This window comes from Capricornis sumatraensis, chromosome X (genome assembly GCF_032405125.1).
Source record: "Capricornis sumatraensis isolate serow.1 chromosome X, serow.2, whole genome shotgun sequence".
Taxonomy (NCBI): Eukaryota; Metazoa; Chordata; class Mammalia; order Artiodactyla; family Bovidae; genus Capricornis; species Capricornis sumatraensis.
In genome coordinates this window covers 79,012,363-79,036,964 of record NC_091092.1, presented here as the reverse complement: position 1 = coordinate 79,036,964, position 24,602 = coordinate 79,012,363, and the positions used below count along the sequence as shown (strand labels likewise).

Sequence of the window (24,602 nt, the reverse complement as noted above, 5' to 3'; positions counted from 1 at the left end):
TTCCATCAGGAAGCTTCCATAAGCCTCTTATCCTTATCTGTCAGAGGTCAGATAGAATGAAAACCACAATCACAGAAAACTAATCAAACTGATCACATACAGCACAGCCTTGTCTAACTCAATATTATGAGCCATACTATGTAGGGTCACTCAAGACAGGCAGGTCATGGCGGAGAGTTCTGACAAAACAAGGTCCACTGGAGAAGGCAATGGCAAACCACTTCAGTATTCTTGCCTGGAGAATCCCATGGACAGAGGAGCTTGGTAGTCTATAGTCCACGGGGTCGCAAAGAGTCGGACACGACTGAGCGACTTCACTTCACTTCACTTCCCCAGGTCGGTAGGTGTCCAATATGCTACCGGAGAAGAGTGGAGAAATAACTCTAGAAGGAATGAAGAGACAGAGAAAAAGCAAAAACAATACCCAGTTGCGGATATGACTGCTGACGGGAATAATTCCAATGCTGTAAAGAACAATATTGCATAGGAACCTGGAATGTTAGGTCCATGAATCAAGGTCAATTGGACATGGTCAAGCAGGTAATGGCAAGAGTGAACAGCGACATATTAGGAATCAGTGAACTAAACTGGACTGGAATGGGCGAATTTGATTCAGATGACCATTATATCTACCACTGTGGCCAAGAATCCCTTAGAAGAAATGGAGTAGCCATCATAGTTAACAAGAGTCCAAAATGCAGTACTTGGGTGCAATCCCAAAAACGACAGAATGATCACTGTTCGTTTGCAAGGCAAACCATTTGATATCACAGTAATCCAAGTCTATGTCCCTACCAGTAATGCCAAAGAAACTGAAGTTAAACAGTTATGAAGACCTACAAGACCGTCTAGAACTAACACCCCCCAAAAGATGTCCTTTTCTTCATAGGGGACTGGAAGGCAAATGTAAGAAGTCAAGAGATACTTGGCGTAACAGGCAAATTTGGCATTGGAGTACAAAATGAAGCAGGGCAACGGCTAACAGAGTTTTGCCAAGAGGACCCACTGGTCATAGCAAACACCATCTTTCAACAACACAAGACAATCCTCTACATATGGACATCACCAAATGGTCAATATTAAAATCAGATTCATTATATTCTTTGCAGCCAAAGATGGAGAAGCTCTATACAGTTACCAAAAATAAGACTGGGAGGTGAATGTGGCTCAGATTATGAACTCCTCATTGCAAAATTCAGACTTAAATTGAAAAAAGTAGGGAAAGTAGGGAAAACTACTAGGCCATTCAGGTATGACCTAAATCAAATCCCTTATGATTATACAGTGAGGCATTATACAGGAGGCAGGGATCAAGACCATACCTCCAAAAAAGTAATGCAAAAAGGCAAAATGGTTGTCTGAGGAAGCCTTATAAATACCTGAGAAAAGAAGGCAAAGGAGAAAAGGAAAGAGAAGCTCATCTCAATGCAGAGTTCCAAAGAATAGCAAGGAGAGATAAGAAAGTCTTCTTCAGTGATCAATGCAAAGAAATACAGGAAAACAACAGAATGGGAAACACTAGAGATCTCTTCAAGAAAATCAGAGATACCAAAAGAACATTTCATGCAAAGATGGGCACAATAAAGGACAGAAATGGTATGGATATAACAGAAGCAGAAGATAAGAGGTGGCAAGAAAACACAGAAGAACTATACAAAAAAGATCTTAATGATCCAGATAACCACGATGGTGTGATTGCTCACCTAGAGCCAGACATCCTGGAGTGTGAGGGCAAGTGGGCCTTAGGAAGCATCATTATGCACAAAGCTAGTGGAAGTGACGGAATTCCAGCTGAGCTACTTCAAATCAAAAAAGATGATGCTGTGGAATTGCAGAACCCAATATGCCAGCAAATTTGGAAAACTCAGCAGTGGCCACAGGACTTGAAAAGGTCAGTTTTCATTCCAATCCCAAAGGGAATGTCAAAGAATGTTCAAACTACTGTAAAATTGCACTCATCTCACAGGCTAGCAAAGTAATGCTCAAAATTCTCCAAGCCAGGCTTCAACAATACGTGAACCGAGAATTTTCAGATTTTCAAGCTGAATTTAGAAAAGGCAGAGGAACCAGTGATCAAATTGCCAACATCTATTTGACCACAGAAAAAGCAAGAGAGTTCCACAAAAACATCTACTTCTGTTTTATTGACTATGCCAAAGTCTTTGACTGTGTGGATCACAATAAACTGTGGAAAACTCTTAAAGGGATTGGAATACCATACCACGTTACCTGCCTCCTGCGAAATCTGTATGCAGGTCAAGAAGCAACAGTTAGAACTGGACATGGAACAACAGACCGGTTCCAAATTGGGAGAGGAGTATGTCAAAGCTGTATATTGTCACTCTGCTTATTTAACTTATATGCAGAGTACATCGTGGGAAATTCAGGGCTGGATGAAGCACAAGCTGGAATCAAGATTGCAAGGAGAAATATCAATAACCTTAGATACGCAGATTACACCACCCTTATGGTAGAAAGCAAAGAGGAACTAAAGACCCTCTGGATGAAGTGAAAGAGGAGAATGAAAAAGCTGGCTTAAAGCTCAACATTCAACAAACTAACATCATGGCATCTAGTCCCATCAGTTCAGTTCAGTTCAGTTGCTCAGTCGTGTCCGACTCTTTGCGACCCCGTGAATCGCAGCACGCCAGGCCTCCCTGTCCATCACCAACTCCCAGAGTTCACCCAAACTCAGATCCATCGAGTCAATGATGCCATCCAGCCATCTCATCCTCTGTCGTCCCCTTCTCCTCTTGCCCCCCAATCCCTCCCAGCATCAGGGTCTTTTCCAGTGAGTCAACTCTTCGCATGAGGCAGCCACAGTATTGGAGTTTCAGCTTTAGCATCAGTCCTTCCAATGAATACCTAAGACTGATTTCCTTTAGGATGGACTGGTTGGATCTCCTTGCAGTCCAAGGGACTCTCAAGAGTCTTCTCCAACACCACAGTTCAAAAGCTTCAATTCTTTGGCACTTAGCTTTTTTCACAGTCCAACTCTCATATCCATACATGACCACTGGAAAAACCATAGCCTTGACTAGATGGACATTTGTTGGCAAAGTAATATCTCTGTTTTTTAATATGCTATCTAGGTTGGTCATAACTTTCCTTCCAAGGAGTAAGAGTCTTTTAATTTCATGGCTGCAATCACCATCTTCAGTGATTTTGGAGCCCCAAAAAACAAAGTCTGACACTGTTTCTACTGTTTCCCCTTCTATTTCTCATGAAATGATGGGACCAGATGCCATGATCTGGCAAATAGATGGCAAAGGAGGTGGCATACTTTGGCCACCTGATACAAAGAACTGACTCATTTGAAAAGACCCTGATGCTGGGATAGATTGAGGGCAGGAGGAGAAGGGGACAACAGAGGATGAGATCGTTGGATGGCATCACCAACTCAAGGGACATCAGTTTGAGCAAACCCTGGGAGTTGGTGATGGGCAGTGAAGCCTGGCGTTCCTCAGTCCATGGGGTCACAACGAGTTGGACATGGCTGACCAACTGATCTGAACTGACGGACACATTCAATATGGAATTATCCAAAATATATAAGGAAGTCCTACAACTCAGTAGCAAAAAATAAAAACACAAACAGAATCAAACAAACAAAAAACTCCAAAAGTCCATTAAAAATGTGCTAAGGATCTGGGCAAGCTGTTTCAAAGAGGATACACAGATGGCCAATAGGTACATGAAAAGGTGCTCAACTTCACTAACCATTAGGGAAATGCAAATCAAAATCACAGTGAGATATCTCCTCACAGCTGTCACAATGGCTACCATCAGAAAGACAAGATTAACAAATGGTACTCAGGATGTAGAGAAAAGGTAAACCTTGTATACTGTTGGTGGGAGTGTAGACTGGTATGGCCACTATGGAAAACAGAATGCAGGTTTCTCAAGAAATTAAAAATAGAACTACAAAACAATTCAGTAATCCCATTTCTGTGTATATATCAAAAGAAAATGAAATCATTATCTCCAAGAGATATTTGTACTCAAATGTCCATTGCAGCAAGCCAAGGTGTGGAAACAAAATAAGTTGTCATTTACTGATGAATGTGGATAAAGAAAATATGGTATATGTTTACAATGGAAGTGACAGAATTTCAGCTGAGTTATTTAAAATCCTGAAAGATGAAGCTGTTAAAGTGGTACACTCAACATGCCAGAAAATTTGGAAAGCTCAGTAGTGGCCACAGGACTGGAAAAGGTCAGTTTTCATTACAGTCCTAAAGAAGGGCAATACCAAAGTATGCTCAAACCATGATACAATTGCCCTTATTCCACATACTAGCAAGGTTATGCTCAATATCCTTCAAGCTAGGCTTCAGCAGTATGTGAACCAAGAACTTTCAGATGTACAAGCTGGGTTTTGAAGAGGCAGAGGAACCAGAGATCAAATTACTAACATCTATTAGAGCATGGAGAAAGCAAGAGAGTTCCAGAAAAACATCTACTCTGTTTCATTGACTACGTAAAGCCTTTGCCTTTGTGGATCACAACAGGAAAATTCTTAAGGAGATGAGAATACCACACCACCTTACCTATCTCCTGAGAAATCTGTATGTGGGTCAAGAAGCAACAGTTAGAATTGGACATGGAACAACTGCCTGGTTCTAAACTGGGAAAGGAGTATGACAAGGCTGTATATTGTAACCCTGTTTATTTAACTTATATGCAGAGTACATCATGTAAAATGCAGGGCTGGATCAATCACAAGCTAAAATCAAGACTGCTGGGAGAAATAGCAACAACCTCAGATATGCAGATGATACCACCCTTATGGCAGAAAGCGAAGAGGAACTAAAGAATCTCTTGATAAGGGTAACAGAGGAGGGTGAAAAAGCTGGCTTAAAATTCAGCATTCAAAAAACTAAGATCATGGCATCCGGTCCCATCACTTCATGGCAAATAAAAGGGGAAAAAGTGGAAACATTGACAGATTTTCTTTTATTGGGCTCCAAAATCACTGTGGACAGTAACTGTAGCCATGAAATTAAAAGATGCTTGTTCCTTGGAAGGAAAAGTATGACAAATTTAGACAGCGTATTAAAAAGCAGAGACATTACTTGGCTGACAAAGGTCCGAATGAGTCAAAGCTATGGTTTTTCCTGTAGTCATGTATGGATGTGAGAGTCAATCCTGAGGGAAATCAACCCTTAACAGTCATTGGAAAGACTGATGCTAAAGCTGAAGTTCCAATTTTTTAGCCACCTGATGCGAAGAGCCAACTTACTGGAAAGACCCTGATGCTGGGAAAGATTGAAGGCAAAAGAGAAGAGGGTGGCAGAAGATGAGATGGTTAGATAGCATCACCAACTGACTCAATGGACTTGAATTTGAACAAACTTTGGGAGATAGTGAAGGACAGGGAAGCCTGGTGTGCTGTAGTTCACGGGGTTACAAGGAGTCAGACACTGACTTAGCAACTGAACAACAACAAACTCCCAGTGGGGATGAATCACATCTTAGCATTTTTAAATAAATTATTGTCCACTGCCCATTAATGTTCTGCATTACATTTAATAAATAGTAAATAAGCAGAAAGAGATTAAGTATTTGATGCTCTATGATTTTTATAGTGAACACACTGTTTTATTTGTTAGTGTGAAGAAAGAATATAAAGAATAAAAATAGATTATTCCCAAACCTCAAAACTTCTGGCAGCTTGTTTCCAAATAATGCTGTGGAAATAGCCTATTAATTCTGATGCCAGTGGTTTTCCTGTTTGGTGACCTGAAAAAAAAACAAGCTCTAAGAACAAGAATCAAGATCTATTACATTAAATAAAGAGCAATAACTGTATTCAGAACCTATAATCTTTACGTAATGGACAAACACAACCACATTCAGACAGGTTTTCATCATCAATTTTAGATTTACTAGCAAAATTGACTATATAATACAATCAGAGTTTGCTACAATCACTGTAATTTTCCCATCAATTTGTAATAGTTTTCCAGCCCAGTTTCTTTTTAATGTATTTTCTATGTTCCAAATTTGATCATCATCTGGTGCCTTAATGTTATTATCAGTGAACAGACAGCAATGCTAGAAATCATTAATAAAAAGTGTTTATACTATTATATACTAACTAGATCAGTTCAGGTTCACAAGAAAGGCCAAATATACCCTAAAGCCTTTGTAAAATACTTTAAGACCAAGTTTACACATAAACTCTATTACTTTAAATTGTAACATGTCTGATTGTTTCTGGTCTAGACATTTACAGGGTTCAAATACATTAACACACTAAAGTAAAGTTTAATCTATAGAATTCTATACCCCTTCCAATTCCACCTCTTTGTCACAATCAATTTCCACAAAAGTCTTGATTAGAAAACAGAGTCTCTCAGCAAAAGACACACAGATGTATAGAACAGTCTTTTGGACTCTGTGGGAGAGGGCGAGGGTAGGATGATTTGGGAGAATGGCATTGAAAAAACATTTATATTATCATATGTGAAACGAATCGCCAGTCCAGGTTCAATGTATCAGATAGGGTGCTCGGAGCTGGTGCACTGGGATGACCCAGAGGGATGGGACAGGGAGGGAGGGGGGGTTCAGGATGGGGAACACATGTATACCTATGGCAGATTCATGTCAATGTATGGCAAAACCACTACAATATTGTAAAGTAATTAGCCTCCAATTAAAATAAATAATTTTATATTAAAACAAAACAAAACAGTCTCTGACCCCTCAACCCAGTTAGCAGACAAAGTTTGTTCCACGACTTAGTCAAAAATAGTCACATGAAAGTAAAAAGCCCTGTAAAGTATGTACTTAAAATATAATACGTTGAAAGTATAACTGTATAATTTAGATACCATAATACAACTTTGGCTAACTCTAACCATGGAAAATTAGTTATTCTAGATAATAAAGTTTTCTAGTTACCTGGCAGTTTACTTTCATCAAACAAAATATTTTTAAGAAGTCTAAATCACTTAAGGTTTTTAATTTTTCTAAAAATCATGTTTTAAGAGTTATGTTTTTCTTTTTAAAATAAATATATATTTTTTTAATGAATCATGTTTTAAAAGAAAGACAGACAGAAAAATGCCCAGGAAATGAACCAATAAGAAAGTCCATTTTACCATCTGGATCTCTGATACAATAAAAGAAACCAACATGAAACACTTCCATCTCAGCCAGATCCTCCCAGAGTGGCTCCTCCAGCCTTCAATGGTGGGAAGCTATTATCCATGAATATATCTAGTCTTCTTTTTTAAAAAAATTTATTTATTTTAAACATACTTTCTAGTTTATGAAGCATAATTTAACTATTTTTAGATTATTCAAGGTCAACAATAACAGCTATTGTATTTTATTATACTGTTAGTATACCATAATGATGACTTCAGTGATTATTATATAGTAAGAAAATGGAAACCCACTCCAGTATTCTCGCTGGAAAATCCCATGGATGGAAGAGCCTGGTAGGCTACAGTCCATGGGGTCACAAAGAGTCAGACACGACTGAGCAACTTCACATATTATTATACTTTTAAGAGTATTTAAAATGTTTTTATGCAATTTATATGGTTTTTTCCTCCCTTGTAATCAGGATATCTTTATATTTCCTTGTAGGTCCTTTCTCCCTTTATAATATACTACCATTAAAATGCTGAGGGTTAGAAAATCATATAACCAAGCTTATCAACACTGGGTCTAAAAATAACTGGATTCATAGTGAGGATACGGAGGAAAGGTGTCATCAGTAAAATACAATTCATAGAATCTAGAGTTCAAAAGACTCAAAGATTATCTAGTCAAGAGATTTCCTTTAAAAATCAATGCCTTTGTTTTTATAAAACATGATTCATACTTATAAAATTCAAGCAATCTGGTAAACAACAAAAGAGCAACAAATCACCAAAACTTCCACCACTCAGAATAAATCCCAGTATTAACATTAGTGACTATTGTTCCAGTAATATCTCTATATGTATGGAGTTGAAAGAACAGATTAGGGTAAGAATTTTCTAAGAAAGAGTTCACACTATCTGTGTTCTTCAGAGTATAAGGTTCTACAGAGAGATGGGGGATTAATGGAATGCTGAGATTTGGCTCTACGTCTTTGCTTTAACTACAACAACTCTAATTTGTTTTATTGGGGGCAGGTTCACATAAGATTGCATCACAAAAGGATGCTACTGCTGCTGAAAAGAAATAAAAAATTAGGAATGTGGCTCACAACCTTCATTATATAGTTGGAAAAAACCAAGATCCAGAGATATTACTGACTTGCCTGAAGGTACACAAACTAATCTGAGATCAAACTGAAACATGAAATTAGGCTTCTAACCTCACAATTGGTGGCTCAGACGGTAAAGCATCTGCCTGCAATGCGAGAGACCCAGGTTCGAAGACCCAGGTTCAATTCCTGGGTCAGGAAGATCCCCTGGAGAAGGAAATGGCAATGCACTCCAGCACTCTTGCCTGAAAAATCCCATGGACGGAAGAGTCTGACAGGCTACAGTCTATGGGGTTGCAAAGAGTCGGACACAACTGAGCGACTTTACTTCACTTCATCCTAGTTTACCACATAGGTGGAATCTGGTTAGGTGAATTGTTATAATTAAAGGATATTAGGGAGGAAAAATAGTGAGAAAAAGAAAAAAAATCTGTTGATCTGAGGATTTTCCTACTGTTCTGATATCCATCTCTGAAGGACATGCATATGAACACTTTTCTAAAACATCTGCAAAAATCCTACTGACCTATAATGATTTCTTCAACCTTCTCCTTTGCAAACATTTCTTCCTTCCTTTGTAAAAGCATGTCAATGTGGAGCAGTTGAGCTTTACTAGTATCTTCTGATGACTGAAAATGTTCACAGATAATCTTCAGGAAATAAAATCCAATAGATCCTCTGTTTAAGAAAACACAATTTTAAGTGGTATGAATAAAATAACTTTTTTAAATTAACAAGCCTAAAATTTGTTTAAGCATGACCCAAACAGGCAAGATAAAACTATATCTGAGCTTAAGTAATACCATTAAACATCTCAACAAAACTATTTGTCAATAACAGATAATTTAATTAACTTCCTGTTTAACTTATCAAGCCACAAGCATTTTCTTCTTATAAATATATACAGTCAGATAATCCTCTCTTTACTAATATTTAATTTATTCTTTTTCTCCAAAACTGATGCCAATTTATACATACTAGAACATGAGATATATGAAGTGAAGATACATGAACAGACATTAGAAATTTACTAGTCCCTGTCCCTTGTCATGAGAACTTTCATGATCTACTCTAGAATCAACTTTCAAATATACCAGTATGTTACATTCTCAATATTCATTTATTTTATAACTGGAACTTTGTATCTTTTGACTATCTTCTCAAGTCATTATGCTGTACAGCTTAAACTTACATGGTGCTGAATGTCAATTATATCTTAATAAAACTGAAAGAATAAAAAGAAATGTGCCAATTCCCTCAGTCAACAACTCCTTTAAAAATTACGCTTCATTACACAAATAATATAACAGTAGATAATGACTATGTTAAATGCAAAGAGTTCATGGATTGGAAGACTTAGGATTGTTAAGATGGTAACACACCCAAAGTGATCTACAGATATAACGCAATCCCTGTGAACATCCCAAAGATATTTTTTGCAGAAATGGAAAACTCCATCCTAAAATCATACAGAATATCAAGGTACCCAAAAGAGCCAAAACAATCCTGAAACAGAACAACAAAGCTGATGGACGCATACTTCACGATTTCAAATTTTACTACAAAGATACAGTAATCAAAATAGTGTGGTACTGGCATAAAGATACATATACACCATTGGAATAAAATAAGAGTTTCAAAAGAAATTCTCACATATGTGGTCAGATGATTTTCAACAAGGGTGCCAAAACCATTCCATGAGGGAAAAAAATCATTTTTTCAATAAACAGTGCTGGGACAATCAGATATCCATAAGCACAAAAATGAAATTCTTTCTTTTCATTCTTTGATGAAATCACCTTACATCATATAAAAAAACGAACTCAAAATGGATCAAAGACCTAAACAGAAGAACTAAAATATAAAAGTTATAGAATATAACACTGGATTTGACAATGATTTCTTTGATATGCACTAAAAACACAAATAACAAAATTAAAAACAGATAAACTGGACTATGTCAAAAATTTTTTCAATTTTGTGAATCAAAGAATACAATCAAAAGGGTGAAAAGGCAACCTATGGGAGAGAATATTTGCAAAATATACATCTGATACACAGTTAATATCCAGATATATAAACTCAACAAAAAAAACCAACTGACTTAAAAATGGGCAAAGAGGTTGATTAGACATTTTCCGAAAGAAGGATTTCCCTGGTGGCTCAGTTGGTAAACAGTCTGCTGCAATGTGGGAGACCTGGGTTCAATCCCTGGGTCGGGAAGATCCCCTAGAGAAGGAAATGGCAACCCACTCCAGTATTCTTGCCTGGAGAATTCCATGGACAGAGGAGCGTGGTGGGCTACAGTTCATGGGGTCACAAAGAGTCAGACATGACTGAGTGACTAACTTTTACTTTCAAAACAATAAAAAATCAATTGACTTTTAAAATGGGCAAAGATGATATGGGGTGGGAGGTGGGAGGGGGGTTCATGATTGGGAACTCATGTACACCCGTGGCAGATTCATGTCAATGTATGGCAAAAGCAATACAGTATTGTAAAGTAAAATAAAGTAAAAATAAAAATTAAAAAAAAAATAAAATGGGCAAAGAGGTTGAATAGACATTTTTCCCAAAAAAGATATACAAATGGCAAAAATCACATGAAAAATACTCAATATTACTAACCCATTAGTGAAATGCAATAAAAACCACAATGATGCCACCTGATACCCATTAAAATAGCTCCTGTCAAAAAAACAAAAAACAAAAAAATGTTGGCCAGAATGTGGAAAACTTGTGCACTATTGGTGAGACTGTAAAATTGTATAGCCGCTATGCAAACAAGTATGGTGATTCCTCCAAAAAATTAAAAATAATTTCCATATAATCTACTGATTTCACTTTGTATAAACCCAAATAACCAAAAATAAAGTCTCAAAGAAATATTTTTACACCCAACGGTATAGCAGTATTATTCATAATAACCAACAGGTGGAAGTATTACAAGTCTCCATCAATGGATGAATGAATAAACAAAACACAGTACATAACACAGAGGAATATTATTTAGCCTTTGAAGAGCAGGAAATTCTGACACATGCTACAACACTGATGAAACTTGAGGATACTATGCTAAGTGAATACAACAATGGGAAAAGCACAAATAGTGTATAATTTCACCAATATGAGGTACCTACAGTAGTCAAATTCATAGACAGATAGAATGGTGTATGCCACAGACAGGGAAAGTGGAGAACAGAGACTTGTTACTGAATGGGTACAAAGCTGCAATTCTGCAAGATGAAAAGAGCTCAGGAGTTTTCTTAATGTACTTTAAACACTATGAATGTTCAATGTAACACACTTACCAATTTATGTGTACTTAACACTGATGAATTGTATACTTAAAAATAGTTAAGATGGTATGTTTTATGTTTTATGTATTTTACCACAAAAAAATTTTAAATTCCTTTAAAAAATTAATTCAACAACTGAAATCAAATGGGTTTTGAACTTTCTCAAAACCTTTTTTTCTGCATCTACTGAGAAAATCATATGGGATTTATCTTTAAATTTGTTAATCTGGTGTATCATATTGATTTACTTGCATATATCAAAAAATCCATGCATCCCTGGGATAAATCACACTTGATCACAGTGTATGATCCTTTCTATGTGTTTTTGTATGTAGTTTGACAGTATTTTGTTGAGGGTTTTTGTGTTTATCTTCATCAGCAATACTGGCCTATAATTTTCTTTCTTGAGGATATCTTTGTCTGGTTTTGATATCAGGGTGATGGTAGCCTTGCATAGCATAAGCTTGGGAGTGCTCCTTTCTCTGCAATTTTTGGAAGAATTTCAGATGGGTAGGTATTAACAACCTATCTGAAGGGAATGGCACCCACTTCAATATTTTTGCCTTGAGAACCCCGTGAACATTATGAAAAGGCAAAGAGACAGGACACTGAAAGAGGAACTCCCCAGGTCGGTAGGTGCCCAATATGCCACTGGAGATCAGTGGAGAAATAACTCCAGAAAGAATGAAGGGATGGAGTTAAAGCAAAAACAACACCCAGTTGCAGATGAGACTGGTGATGGAAGCAAAGTCCAATGCTGTAAAGAGCAGTATTGCATAGGAAACTGGACAAACAGGAGATGGCAACAGTGAACATCGACATTCTAGGAATCAGCGAACTATGATGGACTGGAATGGATGAATTTAACTCAGATGACTGTGGGCAAGAATCCCTTTGAAGAAATGGAGTAGCCATGATAGTCAACGAAAGAGTCCAAAATGCAGTACTTGGATGTAATCTAAAAAACGACAGAATAATCTCTGTTCATTTCCAAGACAAACCATTCAATATCACGGTAATGCAAGTCTATGCCCCAACCAGTGATGCTGAAGAAGTGGAAGTTGAATGGTTCTATGAAGACCTACAAGACCTTCTAGAACTAACATACAAAAATATGTCCTCTCCATTATAGGTCAGCAAAAACAAGACCCGGAGCTGACTGTGGCTCAGATCATGAGCTCCTTATTGCCAAATTGGAGAAAGTAGGGAAAACCACTAGACCATTCAGGTATGACCTAAATCAAATCCCTTATTATTATACAGTGGAAGTGATAAAAAGATTTAAGGGACTAGATCTGATAGACAGTACCTGATGAACTATGGATGGAGGTTTGTGACACTGTACATAGGCAGGGATCAAGACCATCCCCATGGAAAAAAAAATGCAAAAAAGCAAAATGGCTGTCTGAGGAGGCCTTACAAATAGCTATGAAAAGAAGAGAAGTGAAAAACAAAGAAGAAAAAGAAGGATATTCCCATTTGAATGCATAGTTCCAAAGAATAGCAAGGAGAGGTAAGAAAGCCTTCCTCAGTGATCAATGCAAAGAAATAGAGGAAAACAACAGAATGGGAAAGACTAGAGATCTCTTCAAGAAAATTAGAGATGCCAAGGGAATATTTCATGCAAAGATGGGCTCGATAAAGGACAGAAATGGTATGGACCTAACATGAGCAGGAGATATTAAGAAGAGGTGGCAAGAATACACAGAAGAACTGTACAAAAAAGATCTTCACGACCCGGATAATCACGATGGTGTGATCACTCACCTAGAGCCAGACATCCTGGAATGTGAAGTCAAGTGGGCTTTAGGAAGCATCACTACGAACAAAGCTAGTGGAAGTGACAGAATACCAGTGGAGCTATTTCAAATCCTAAAAGATGATGCTGTGAAAGTGCTGCACTTAATATGCCAGCAAATTTGGAAAACTCTGCAGTAGCCACAGGACTGGAAAAGGTCTGTTTTCATTCCAAGCCCAAAGAAAGGCAATGCCAAAGAATGCTCAAACTACCACACAATTGCACTCATCTCACATGCTAGTAAAGTAATGCTCAAAATTCTCCAAGCCAGGCTTCAGCAATACGTGAACCGTGAACTTCCTGATGTTTAAGCTGGATTTAGAAAAGGCAGAGGAACCAGAGATCAAATTGCCAACATCCACTGGATCATCAAAAAAGCAAGAGAATTACAGAAAAACATCTATTTCTGCTTTATTGACTATGCCAAAGCCTTTGATTGTGTGGATCACAATAAACTGTGGAAAATTCTCAAAGAGATGGGAACACCAGACCACCTGACCTGCCTCTTAAGAAACCTATATGCAGCTCAGAAGGAACAGTTAGAACTGGACATGAGGAGGTGGTCCTAAGCCTAAGATGGTGGAGGAATAGGAGGGGGAGACCACTGTCCCCCCCACAAATTCATCAACAGAACATTTGAAAGCTGAGTAAATTCCACAAAAGAACTTCAGAATGCCCGCAGAGGACATCAGGCACCCAGAAAAGCAGCCCATTGTCTTCGAAAGGAGGTAGGAAAAAATATAAAAGACAAAAAGAGAGACAAAAGAGATAGGGAGCTCTTCCGTCCCGGGAAGGGAGTCTTAAAAAAGAGAGGTTTCCAAACGTCAGGAAACATTCTCATTGCCAAGTTTGTGGCGAGCCCTGGAACCACAGAGGGTAACATAACTGGGAGGAAAAATAAATAAATAATTAAAACCCACAGATCACGAGCCCAACAGTAACTCCCGGAGCGGAGAAGCAGCACAGACGCCTGCATCCGCCACTAGCAAGCGGGGGCTGGGCAGGGAGGCGCGGGCTGCATTGCTTAGAGTAAGGACCAGGCCTGAATGCCCCGAGGGCAATCTGAGGGATCTAACTTGGGTGAGCAAACCAAACTGCAAGATAGCTACCATGCAAAAAGCCCTAACCTAAGACACCATCAGGCTCGCTCACAGAACAAAGGACTGAGCAGAGATAGCCGGCTGCAGACCATCCCCCTCTGGTGACAGGCAGCCAGAGCCAGAAGGGGGCAATTGCGGCCCCAGAGAGGAATTATCTACCAAACTGCAAGCAGGATTTGTTGCTAACTAAGACTTCTTGGGATTCTGGATGGTCAACATCCACCTGAGAAGGTGCGCCGGTTGTACACCCAGAAAACCAAGCGGCAGGGACGGGGGAGGCGATAAGTCGCAGTGACCGTGCTCGCCAAACACCTCATCACCTGAGCTGCTCGGACCTGGAAAGGGCAGAAAACGCAGGCTCAACTGAGTCTGCGCCTCTGAGGACTACTCGAATACCTGGACCTGAGCAGCTCAGACCTGGGAGGTGCATACAACCCAGGGCCGGCCTCAGACAGTTCCCAGCAGAGCAACCTAGAGCCTAAGCAGTGTAGACAGGGAAAGCACACATGCCGTGACTGGGGGCAAACCCAGTGTGGCCGAGACACTGCGAGCACAGGACAGTGTTATTTGTTTGCGGTGTTCCTCCTTCCCCACAGTACGACTGAACAAGTGTCTAAAAAACAAGAGCCTAAAATGCAACAAATAACACACAAGGGGATTCCCATAAGGATAACAGCTGATCTTTCAATAGAAACTCTTCAGGCCAGGAGGGAATGGCAGGGCATACTTAAAGTGATGAAAGAAAATAACCTACAGCCCAGATTACTGTACCCAGCAAAGATCTCATTCAAATATGAAGGAGAAATCAAAAGCTTTACAGACAAGCAAAAGCTGAGAGAATTCAGCACCACCAAACCAGCTCTCCAACAAATGCAAAAGGATCTTCTCTAGACAAGAAACACAAAAAGGGTGTATAAACTCGAACCCAAAACAATAAAGTAAATGGCAACGGGATCATACTTATCAATAATTACCTTAAACGTAAATGGGTTGCCCCAACCAAAAGAAAGACTGGCTGAATGGATACAAAAACAAGACCCTTCTATATCCTACTTACACAAGACCCACCTCAAAACAAGGGACACATACATACTGAAAGTGAAGGGCTGGAAAAAGATATTCCATGCAAATAGAGACCAAAAGAAAGCAGGAGTAGCAGTACTCATATCCGATAAAATAGGCTTTAAAACAAAGGCTGTGAAAAGAGATAAAGAACACTACATAATGATCAAAGGATCAATCCAAGAAGAAAATGTAACAATTATAAATATATATGCACCCAACCTAAGAGCACCGCAGTATGTAAGGCAAATGCTACAAGTATGAAAGGGGAAATTAACAATAACACAATAATACTGGGAGACTTTAATACCCCACTCACATCTATGGATAGATCAACTAAACAGAAAATTAACAAGGAAACACAAACTTTAAATGATACAATAGACCAGTTAGACCTAATTGATATCTATAGGACATTTCACCCCGAAACAATGAATTTCACCTTTTTCTCACGGGCACATGGAACCTTCTCCAGGACAGACCACATCCTGGGCCATAAATCTAGCCTTGGTAAATTCAAAAAAACTGAAATCATTCCAAGCATCTTTTATGACCACAATGCATTAAGATTAGATCTCAATTACAGGAGGAAAACTATTAAAAATTCCATCATATGGAGGCTGAACAATACGCTGCTGAATAACCAACAAATCACAGAAGAAATCAAAAAAGAAATAAAAATATGCATAGAAATGAATGAAAACCCAAAACCTGTGGGACACTGTAAAAGCAGTGCTAAGGGGAAGGTTCATAGCAATACAGGCATACCTCAAGAAACAAGAAAAAAGTCAAATAAATAACCTAACTCTATACTTACAGCAACTAGAAAAGGAAGAAATGAAGAAGCCCAGGGTTAGTAGAAGGAAAGAAATCTTAAAAATTTGGGCAGAAATAAGTGCAAAAGAAACAAAAGAGACCATAGCAAAAATCAACAAAGCCAAAAGCTGGTTCTTTGAGAGGATAAATAAAATTGACAAACCATTAGCCAGACTCATCAAGAAACAAAGGGAGAAAAATCAAATCAATAAAATTAGAAATGAAAACGGAGAGATCACAACAGACAACACAGAAATACAAAGGATCGTAAGAGACTACTATCAGCAATTATATGCCAATAAAATGGACAACGTGGAAGAAATGGACAAATTCTTAAAAAAGTACAATTTTCCAAAACTGAACCAGGAAAAAATAGAAAATCTTAACAGACCCATCACAAGCACAGAAAATGAAACTGTAATCAGAAATCTTCCAGCAAACAAAAGCTCAGATCCAGATGGCTTCATAGCTGAATTCTACCAAAAATTTAGAGAAGAGCTAACACCTATCCTATTGAAACTCTTCCAGGAAATTGCAGAGGAAGGTAACCTTCCAAACTCATTCTATGAGGCCACATCACCCTAATACCAAAACCTGATAAAGATGCCACAAAAAAAGAAAACTACAGGCCAATATCACTGATGAACATAGATGCAAAAATCCTTAACAAAATTCTAGCAATCAGAATCCAACAACACATTAAAAAGATCATATATCATGACCAAGTGGGCGTTATCCCAGGATGCAAGGATTCTTCAATATCTGCAAATCAATCAATGTAATACATCACATTAAGAAATTGAAAAATAAAAGCCATATGATTATCTCAATAGATAGCAGAGAAAGCCTTTGACAAAACTCAACATCCATTCATGATAAAAAAACTCTTCAGAAAGCAGGAATAGAAGGAACATACCTCAACACAATAAAAGCTATATATGACAAACCCACAGCAAACATTATCCTCAATGGTGAAAAATTGAAAGCATTTCCCCTAAAGTCAGGAATAAGAGAAGGGTGCCCACTTTCACCACTACTGTTCAACAGCTTTGGAAGTTTTGGCCACAGCAATCAGATCAGAAAAAGAAATAAAAGGAATCCAAATTGGAAAAGAAGAAGTAAAACTCTCACTGTTTGCAGATGACATGATCTTCTACATAGAAAAGCCTAAAGACTCCACCAGAAAATTACTAGAGCTCATCAATGAATATAGTAAAGTTGCAAGATAGAAAATCAACACACAGAAATCCCTTGCATTCTTATACACTAATAATGAGAAAACAGAAAGAGAAATTAAGGAAACAATTCCATTCACCATTGCAATGAAAATAATAAAATACTTAGGAATATATCTACCAAAATACACTAAAGGTCTATATATAGAAAACTATAAAACACTGGTGAAAGAAATCGAAGAAGACACTAATAGATGGAGAAATATACTGTGTTCATGGGTTGGAAGAATCAATATAGTGAAAATGAGTATACTATCCAAAACAATCTATAGATTCAATGCAATCCCTATCAAACTACTGATGCTATTTTTCACAGAGCTAGAACAAATAATTTCACAATTTGTATGGAAATAAAAAAAACCTCGAATAGCCAAAGCAATCTTGAGAAAGAAGAATGGAACTGGAGGAATCAACCTGCCTGACCTCAGGCTCTACTATAAAGCCACAATCATCAAGACAGTATGGGACTGGCACAAAGACAGAAATATAGATCAAGGGAACAAAATAGAAAGCCCAGAGATAAATCCACGCACCTATGGACACCTAATCTTTGACAAAGGAGGCAAGAATGTACAATGGAGAAAAGAAAATCTCTTTAACAAGTGGTGCTGGGAAAACTGCTCAACCACTTGTAAAAGAATAAAATTAGAACACTTTCTAACCAGATACACAAAAATAAACTCAAAATGGATTAAAGATCTAAACGTAAGACCAGAAACTATAAAACTCTTAGAGGAGAACATAGGCAAAACACACTCGGACATAAAGCACAGCAGGATCTTCTATGACCCACCTCCCAGAATACTGGAAATAGAAGCAAAAATAAACAAATGGGACCTAATTAAAATTAAAAGCTTCAGCACAACAAAGGAAGCTATAAGCAAGGTGAAAAGATAGCCTTCAGAATGGGAGAAAATAATAGCAAATGAAGCAACTGACAAAGAATTAATCTCAAAAATATACAAGCAGCTCCTGCAGCTCAATTCCAGAAAAATAAATGACCCAATAAAAAAATGGGTCAAAGAACTAAACAGACATTTCCCCGAAGACATACAGATGGCTCACAAACACATGAAAAGATGCTCAACATCACTCATTATCAGAGAAATGCAAATCAAAACCACAATGAGGTACCATCTCACACCAGTCAGAATGGCTGCTATCCAAAAGTCTACAAAGAATAAATGCTGGAGAGGGTGTGGAGAAAAGGGAACCCTCTCACGCTGTTGGCGGGAATGCAAACTAGTACAGCCACTATGGAGAACAGTGTGGAGATTCCTTAAAAACTGGAAATGAAACTGCCATACGACCCAGCAATCCCACTGCTGGGCATATACATTGAGGAAACCAGAATTGAAACAGACATGTGTACCCCAATGTTCATTGCAGCATTGTTTATAATAGCCAGGACATGGAAGCAACCTAGATGTCCATCAGCAGACGAATGGATAAGAAAGCCGTGGCACATATACACAATGGAGTTTCACTCAGCCATTAAAAATACATTTGAATCAGTTCTAATGAGGTGGATGAAACTGGAGCTTATTATACGGAGTGAAGTGAGCCAGAAAGAAAAACACCAATACATTATCAGTTCAGTTCAGTTCAGTCGCTCAGTCATGTCCGACTCCTTCCGACCCCATGAATCAGCACACCAGGCCTCCATGTCTATCACCAACTCCCGGAGTTCACTCAAACTCATGTCCATCGAGTCCGTGATGCCATCCAGCCGTCTCATCCTCTGTCATCCCCTTCTCATCCTGCCCTCAATCGCTCCCAGCATCAGGGTCTTTTCCAATGAGTCAACTCTTTGCATGAGGTGGTCAGAGTATTGGAGTTTCAGCTTCAGTCCTTCCAATGAACACCCAGGACAGATCTCCTTTAGGATGGACTGGCTGGATCTCCTTGCAGTCCAAGGGACTCTCGAGTCTTCTCCAACACCACAGTTTAAAAGCATCATTCTTTGGTGCTCAGCTTTCATCAGTGTCTTATAATTTTCCATACACAGTTCTTTTGTCTCCTTAGGTAAGCTTATTCCTAGATATTTTATCCTTTTTCTTGCAGTAGTGAATGGGGTTGATTCCTTAATTTCTCTTTCTGATTTTTCATTGTTAGTATATAGAAATGCAAGTGATTTCTGTGTATTGATCTTATATCCTTCAACTGGCTGAATTCACTGATTAGCTCTAGTAATTTTCTGTTAGTTTCTTTTGGGTTTTCTTTGTATTATATCATGTAATCTGCAAACAGTGAGAGTTTTACCTATTCTTTTCCCATCTGGATTCCTTTTATTTCAGTTTCTTCTCTAATTGCCATATTAACTAGAAGACTTAATTTAATTAGAAAATAAATTAATCAGTTAATTGATAAATAATATTAAATATTAATTATTAACAATTAATTTAATTAATCTTCTAATTTAATGTTTTTTATTGCCAAATTCAGGCTTAAATTGAAGAAAGTAGGGAAAACCACTAGTCCATTCAGGTATGACCTAAATCAAATTCCTTATAATACAGTAGAAGTGAGAAATAGATTTAAGGGACTAGATCTGATAGATAGAGTGCCTGATGAACTATGAACTGAGGTTCCTGACATTGTACAGGAGACAGGGCTCAAGACCATCCCCATGGAAAAGAAATGCAAAAAACCAAAATGGCTGTCTGGGGAGGCCTTACAAATAGCTGTGAAAAGAAGAGAAGCGAAAAGCAAAGGAGAAAAGAAAAGATATAAGCATCTGAATGCAGAGTTCCAAAGAATAGCAAGGATAAGAAAGCCTTCTTCAGCGATCAATGCAAAGAAATAGAGGAAAACAACAGAATGGGAAAGACTAGAGATCTCTTCAAGAAAATTAGAGATAACAAGGAACATTTCATGCAAACATGGGATCGATAAAGGACAGAAATGGTATGGACATAACAGAAGCAGAAGATATTGAGCAGAGATGGCAAGAATACACAGAAGAACTGTACAAAAAAGATCTTCATGACCTGGATAATCACAATGGTGTGATCATTCACCTAGAGCCAGACATCCTGGAATGTGAAGTCAAGTGGGCCTTAGAAAGCATCACTACGAACAAAGCTAGTGGAGGTGATGGAATTCCAGTTGAGCTACTTCAAATCCTGGAGGATGATGCTGTGAAGGTGCTGCACTCAATATGCCAGCAAGTTTAGAAAACTCAGCAGTGGCCACAGGACTGGAAAAGGTCAGTTTTCATTCTAATTCCAAAGAAAGGCAATGCCAAAGAATGCTCAAACTACTGCACAATTGCACTCATCTCACATGCTAGTAAAGTAATGCTCAAAATTCTCCAAGCCAGGCTTCAGCGATACGTGAACCGTGAACTTCCAGATGTCCAAGCTAGTTTTAGAAAAGGCAGCGGAACCAGAGATCAAATTGCCAACATCCGCTGGGTCATGAAAAAAGGAAGAGAGTTCCAGAAAAACATCTATTTCTGCTTTACTGACTATGCCAAAGCCTTTGACTGTGTGGATCACAATAAATTGTGGAAAATTCTGAAAGAGATGGGAACAGCAGACAACCTGACCTGCCTCTTGAGAAACCTATATGCAGGTCAGGAAGCAACAGTTAGAACTGGACATGGAACAACAGACTGGTCCCAAATAGGAAAAGGAGCACGTCAAGGCTGTATATTGTCACCCTGCTTATTTAACTGATATGCAGAGTACATCATGAGAAATGCCGGGCTGGAAGAAGCACAAGCTGGAATCAAGATTGCCAGGAGAAATATCAATAACCTCAGATATGCAGATGATACCACCCTTATGGCAGAAAGTGAAGAGGAACTAAAAAACCTCTTGATCAAAGTGAAAGAGCAGAGTCAAAAATTTGGCTTAAGGCTCAACATTCAGAAAACAAAGATCATGGCATCTGGTCCCATCATTTCATGGAAAATAGTTGCAGAAACAGTGTCACACTTTAGTTTTTTGGGCTCCAAAATCACTGCAGATGGTGACTGCAGCCATGAAATTAAAAGATGCTTGTCCTTGGAAGGAAAGTTATGACCAACCTAGATAGCATATTCAAAAGCAGAGACATTACTTTGCCAACAAAGGTCTATCTGGTCAAGGCTATGATTTTTCCTGTGGTCATGTATGCATGTGAGAGTTGGACTGTGAAGAAAGCTGATCGCCGAAGAATTGATGCTTTTGAACTGTGTTGTTGGAGAAGACTCTTGAGAGTCCCTTGGACTGCAAGGAGATCCAACCAGTCCATTCTAAAGGAGATCAGTCTTGGGTGTTCATTCAAAGGACTGATGCTAAAGCTGAAACTCCAATACTGTGGCCCCCTCATGTGAAGAGTTGACTCATTGGAAAAGACCCTGATGCTGGGAGGGATTGGGGGCAGGAGGAGAAGAGGACGACAGAGGATGAGATGGCTGGATGGCATCACTGACTCGATGGACCTGAGTTTGGGTGAACTCCGGGAGTTGGTGATGGACAGGGAGGCCTGGCGTGCTGCGATTCATGGGGTTGCAGAGAGTCGGACATGACTGAGCAACTGAACTGAACTGATGGGACCAGATGCTGCAGCCTCTCTGAACTGCTAATCATATTCTGAATACATCCTTATTCCTCCTTTCCATCTTCCTACTCCTCTCCAACTTTCAAAGCCTAGCTCAAATCTCACTTTCAAAGAAACCTTTCTGATGTTTCCAGTACACAATTGTCTAGGCCTCTTCTGAATTCCTATACTAATTTGTCAATTATTCTCCTTTTCCATGTGCTGTCTTGTATTGTTATCTTTACAAATATCTTCTTTACAGTAAGACTTTTAAGTTCCCTGAAAGAAACCCCTGTGTGTTCCATATGTTGTCCTTTACATAGACGATGCTAAATTGGACTGAATTTTAGCACCTTGTGCCCACATTTTTGATCACTTTAATCTTCCTGTCAGTCATTACTACTTACTCACCTATGAAAATCTTACCCATTTCTAAGTCGCTATCCCCTTCATTAACCATTCTGTGACCAATGGACCCCACAGTGAGCTTTTACTCCTTTTTCTAAAGTCATATAGGATTCATATAAATCACCTATACTATGCATTTCTCAAATTCTACATTTTACTGTCAGTTGACTAATCAAGCATACACATGCTTAGCTTATTGTAGTGGACAGTAAATTCATTGGAGGAATGTCTGCTTCTTATATTTCTTTTTATCTCCAACCAGACCCCTGACAACATGTTGTACTAGAACTGCAATGCAACCAATGTGCTAACGAAAATCAAACTCTTGTCTCCGAAAAACAATCAACCTTAAAAAATCCTTTCTATTCCTTCTGCCATCTCAAACATTCTAAAACCAATCCCTACCCCGGGGGAAATTAAAAAAAAAAAGCTACAAATGATTTATCCAAACAAAGTATACTGAAAAGTCAAGAAAGGAGTATATATTCTGTGCCACCTTCACTTCCTACAGACTGGAACTATGATTTCTAATGAACTCATTAAGAATTTTTATTAAAACAAAAATTCTACTTCATGCCTTACCAAAGTATGTTATATGAATGTCTCACCAGAAACAAGAGAGAAGAAGAAAGATCTTTGGTAACAGTCTTAACAACAGTCCTCTGTTTTGATGGTAGCTATTATATGGGAAAAACCATGTGGCATGATTAAATAAAATCCCAGAGGTAGCTGATGACTGCTTTTACCTCTTAGTGTCTAATGATAATCCTTTAGATCTATCCCAGGAAGGAATTAGTATTGAGAGTGTGAGGCCTTAATATTAGAAATCTGCCTCTTTTTCTATGTTTTTAGGAAATTATCTCACTCATCTCAGCTAGCATGCCATTTCTGCAACCCACTCAAGTACTTATTATTATATATTAAAGGAATGAAGTTCATCTACATATCATTAAAAAATTTTGCTGCATTCCTAAGTATGATTTTATTATATCTTAGAGCCAAATATTTTTTGGAGGTAAGTCTTTTTTTTTGACCATGCCGCACAACTCATTAGGATACTAAGCTTAGATATGATCTTTTTTCTTTAAAATTTTCATTATAGTTATGGTCCATTTGTAGATCTTAGTTCCCCAACCAGGGATTGAACCCAGGCCCTCAGCAGTGAAAGCATGGAGTCCTAACCACTGGACTGCCTGGGAATTTCCTGGAGGTAAGTCATTTTTATTTTTATAATGTAAACCTATAGAAAAATAGTATTTACTATATCCAATTTTGTATCAATAGAACTCTTCAGGAACTCTTTTAGTGTGAAGAAATGAGAGAGCTCTTAAACATTTTCTTGTAATATTCAACAGAGTTCAAAAACTATTATGTTAATTAAAAAAAATCAAGCCTTCTTTAAGAAAAAGGCTGGGAACAAAGCTGAAGGAAAGAAAAAAACTAAAAACAGATTGTTAGGATAGTAAGTTAAATATGATCTTTTTTCTTTAAAATTTTCATTATACTCATGGTAAATTTCAGAGTAAAAATATTGATAAAAATTCTGAAAAGAAGAAATTAAAAAGCAATGTGAGAAGATAGTAGTAATAGTAACTAATAAAAGAGTTCTATGAAAGAGTTTAGGGCTTCCCTGGTGGCTCAGATGGTAAAGTGTCTATCTGCAATGCGGGAGACCCGGGTTCGATTCCTGGGTGGGGAAAATCCCTTGGAGAAGGAAATGGCAATCCACTCCAGCACTCTTGCCTGGAAAATCCCATGGACAGAGGAGCGTGATAGGCTACAGTCTATGGGGTCGCAAAGAGTCGGACATGACTGAGCGATTTCACTTTCACTTTAGGACCCTTAGATCAAATGAATTTGTATTAAAGAGACTAAGACATTTGTAGATGAGACTCATAAAAGTCTTTAAGAAATTATGGAAAACCGGAGGGGTGATGATAACTAGAGACAGGAAAAATTGTGATTCCCCCTCCCCAAAGTTGGCAATAAATAAACTCCCAAACCTGGCCAAAGTATGGTTCACAGATCTACAATATCAGCATCATCGGGAAGCTTGTTAGAAATGCAAATCTCAGTCCCCATCCCAGACCTATTAAATTAAAATCTCTATTTTAACAAGATCTTCAGTTGATTATATATATATATTATAAA

General features: G+C 38.2%; 1 protein-coding gene across 1 annotated transcript in view; it reads right to left on the bottom strand.

Annotated features, from left to right (window-relative positions):
• Positions 1-24,602, bottom strand: part of TEX11 (testis expressed 11) — a 220,582-nt gene that overhangs the window by 105,075 nt on the left and 90,905 nt on the right. Inside the window, exons 13-14 of the mRNA XM_068963198.1 lie at positions 8,733-8,884; positions 5,657-5,742 (exon numbers count right to left, since the gene is read on the bottom strand). Coding sequence (XP_068819299.1) covers positions 5,657-5,742; positions 8,733-8,884 — 238 coding nt within the window. The remainder of the gene's footprint in view (positions 1-5,656; positions 5,743-8,732; positions 8,885-24,602) is intronic.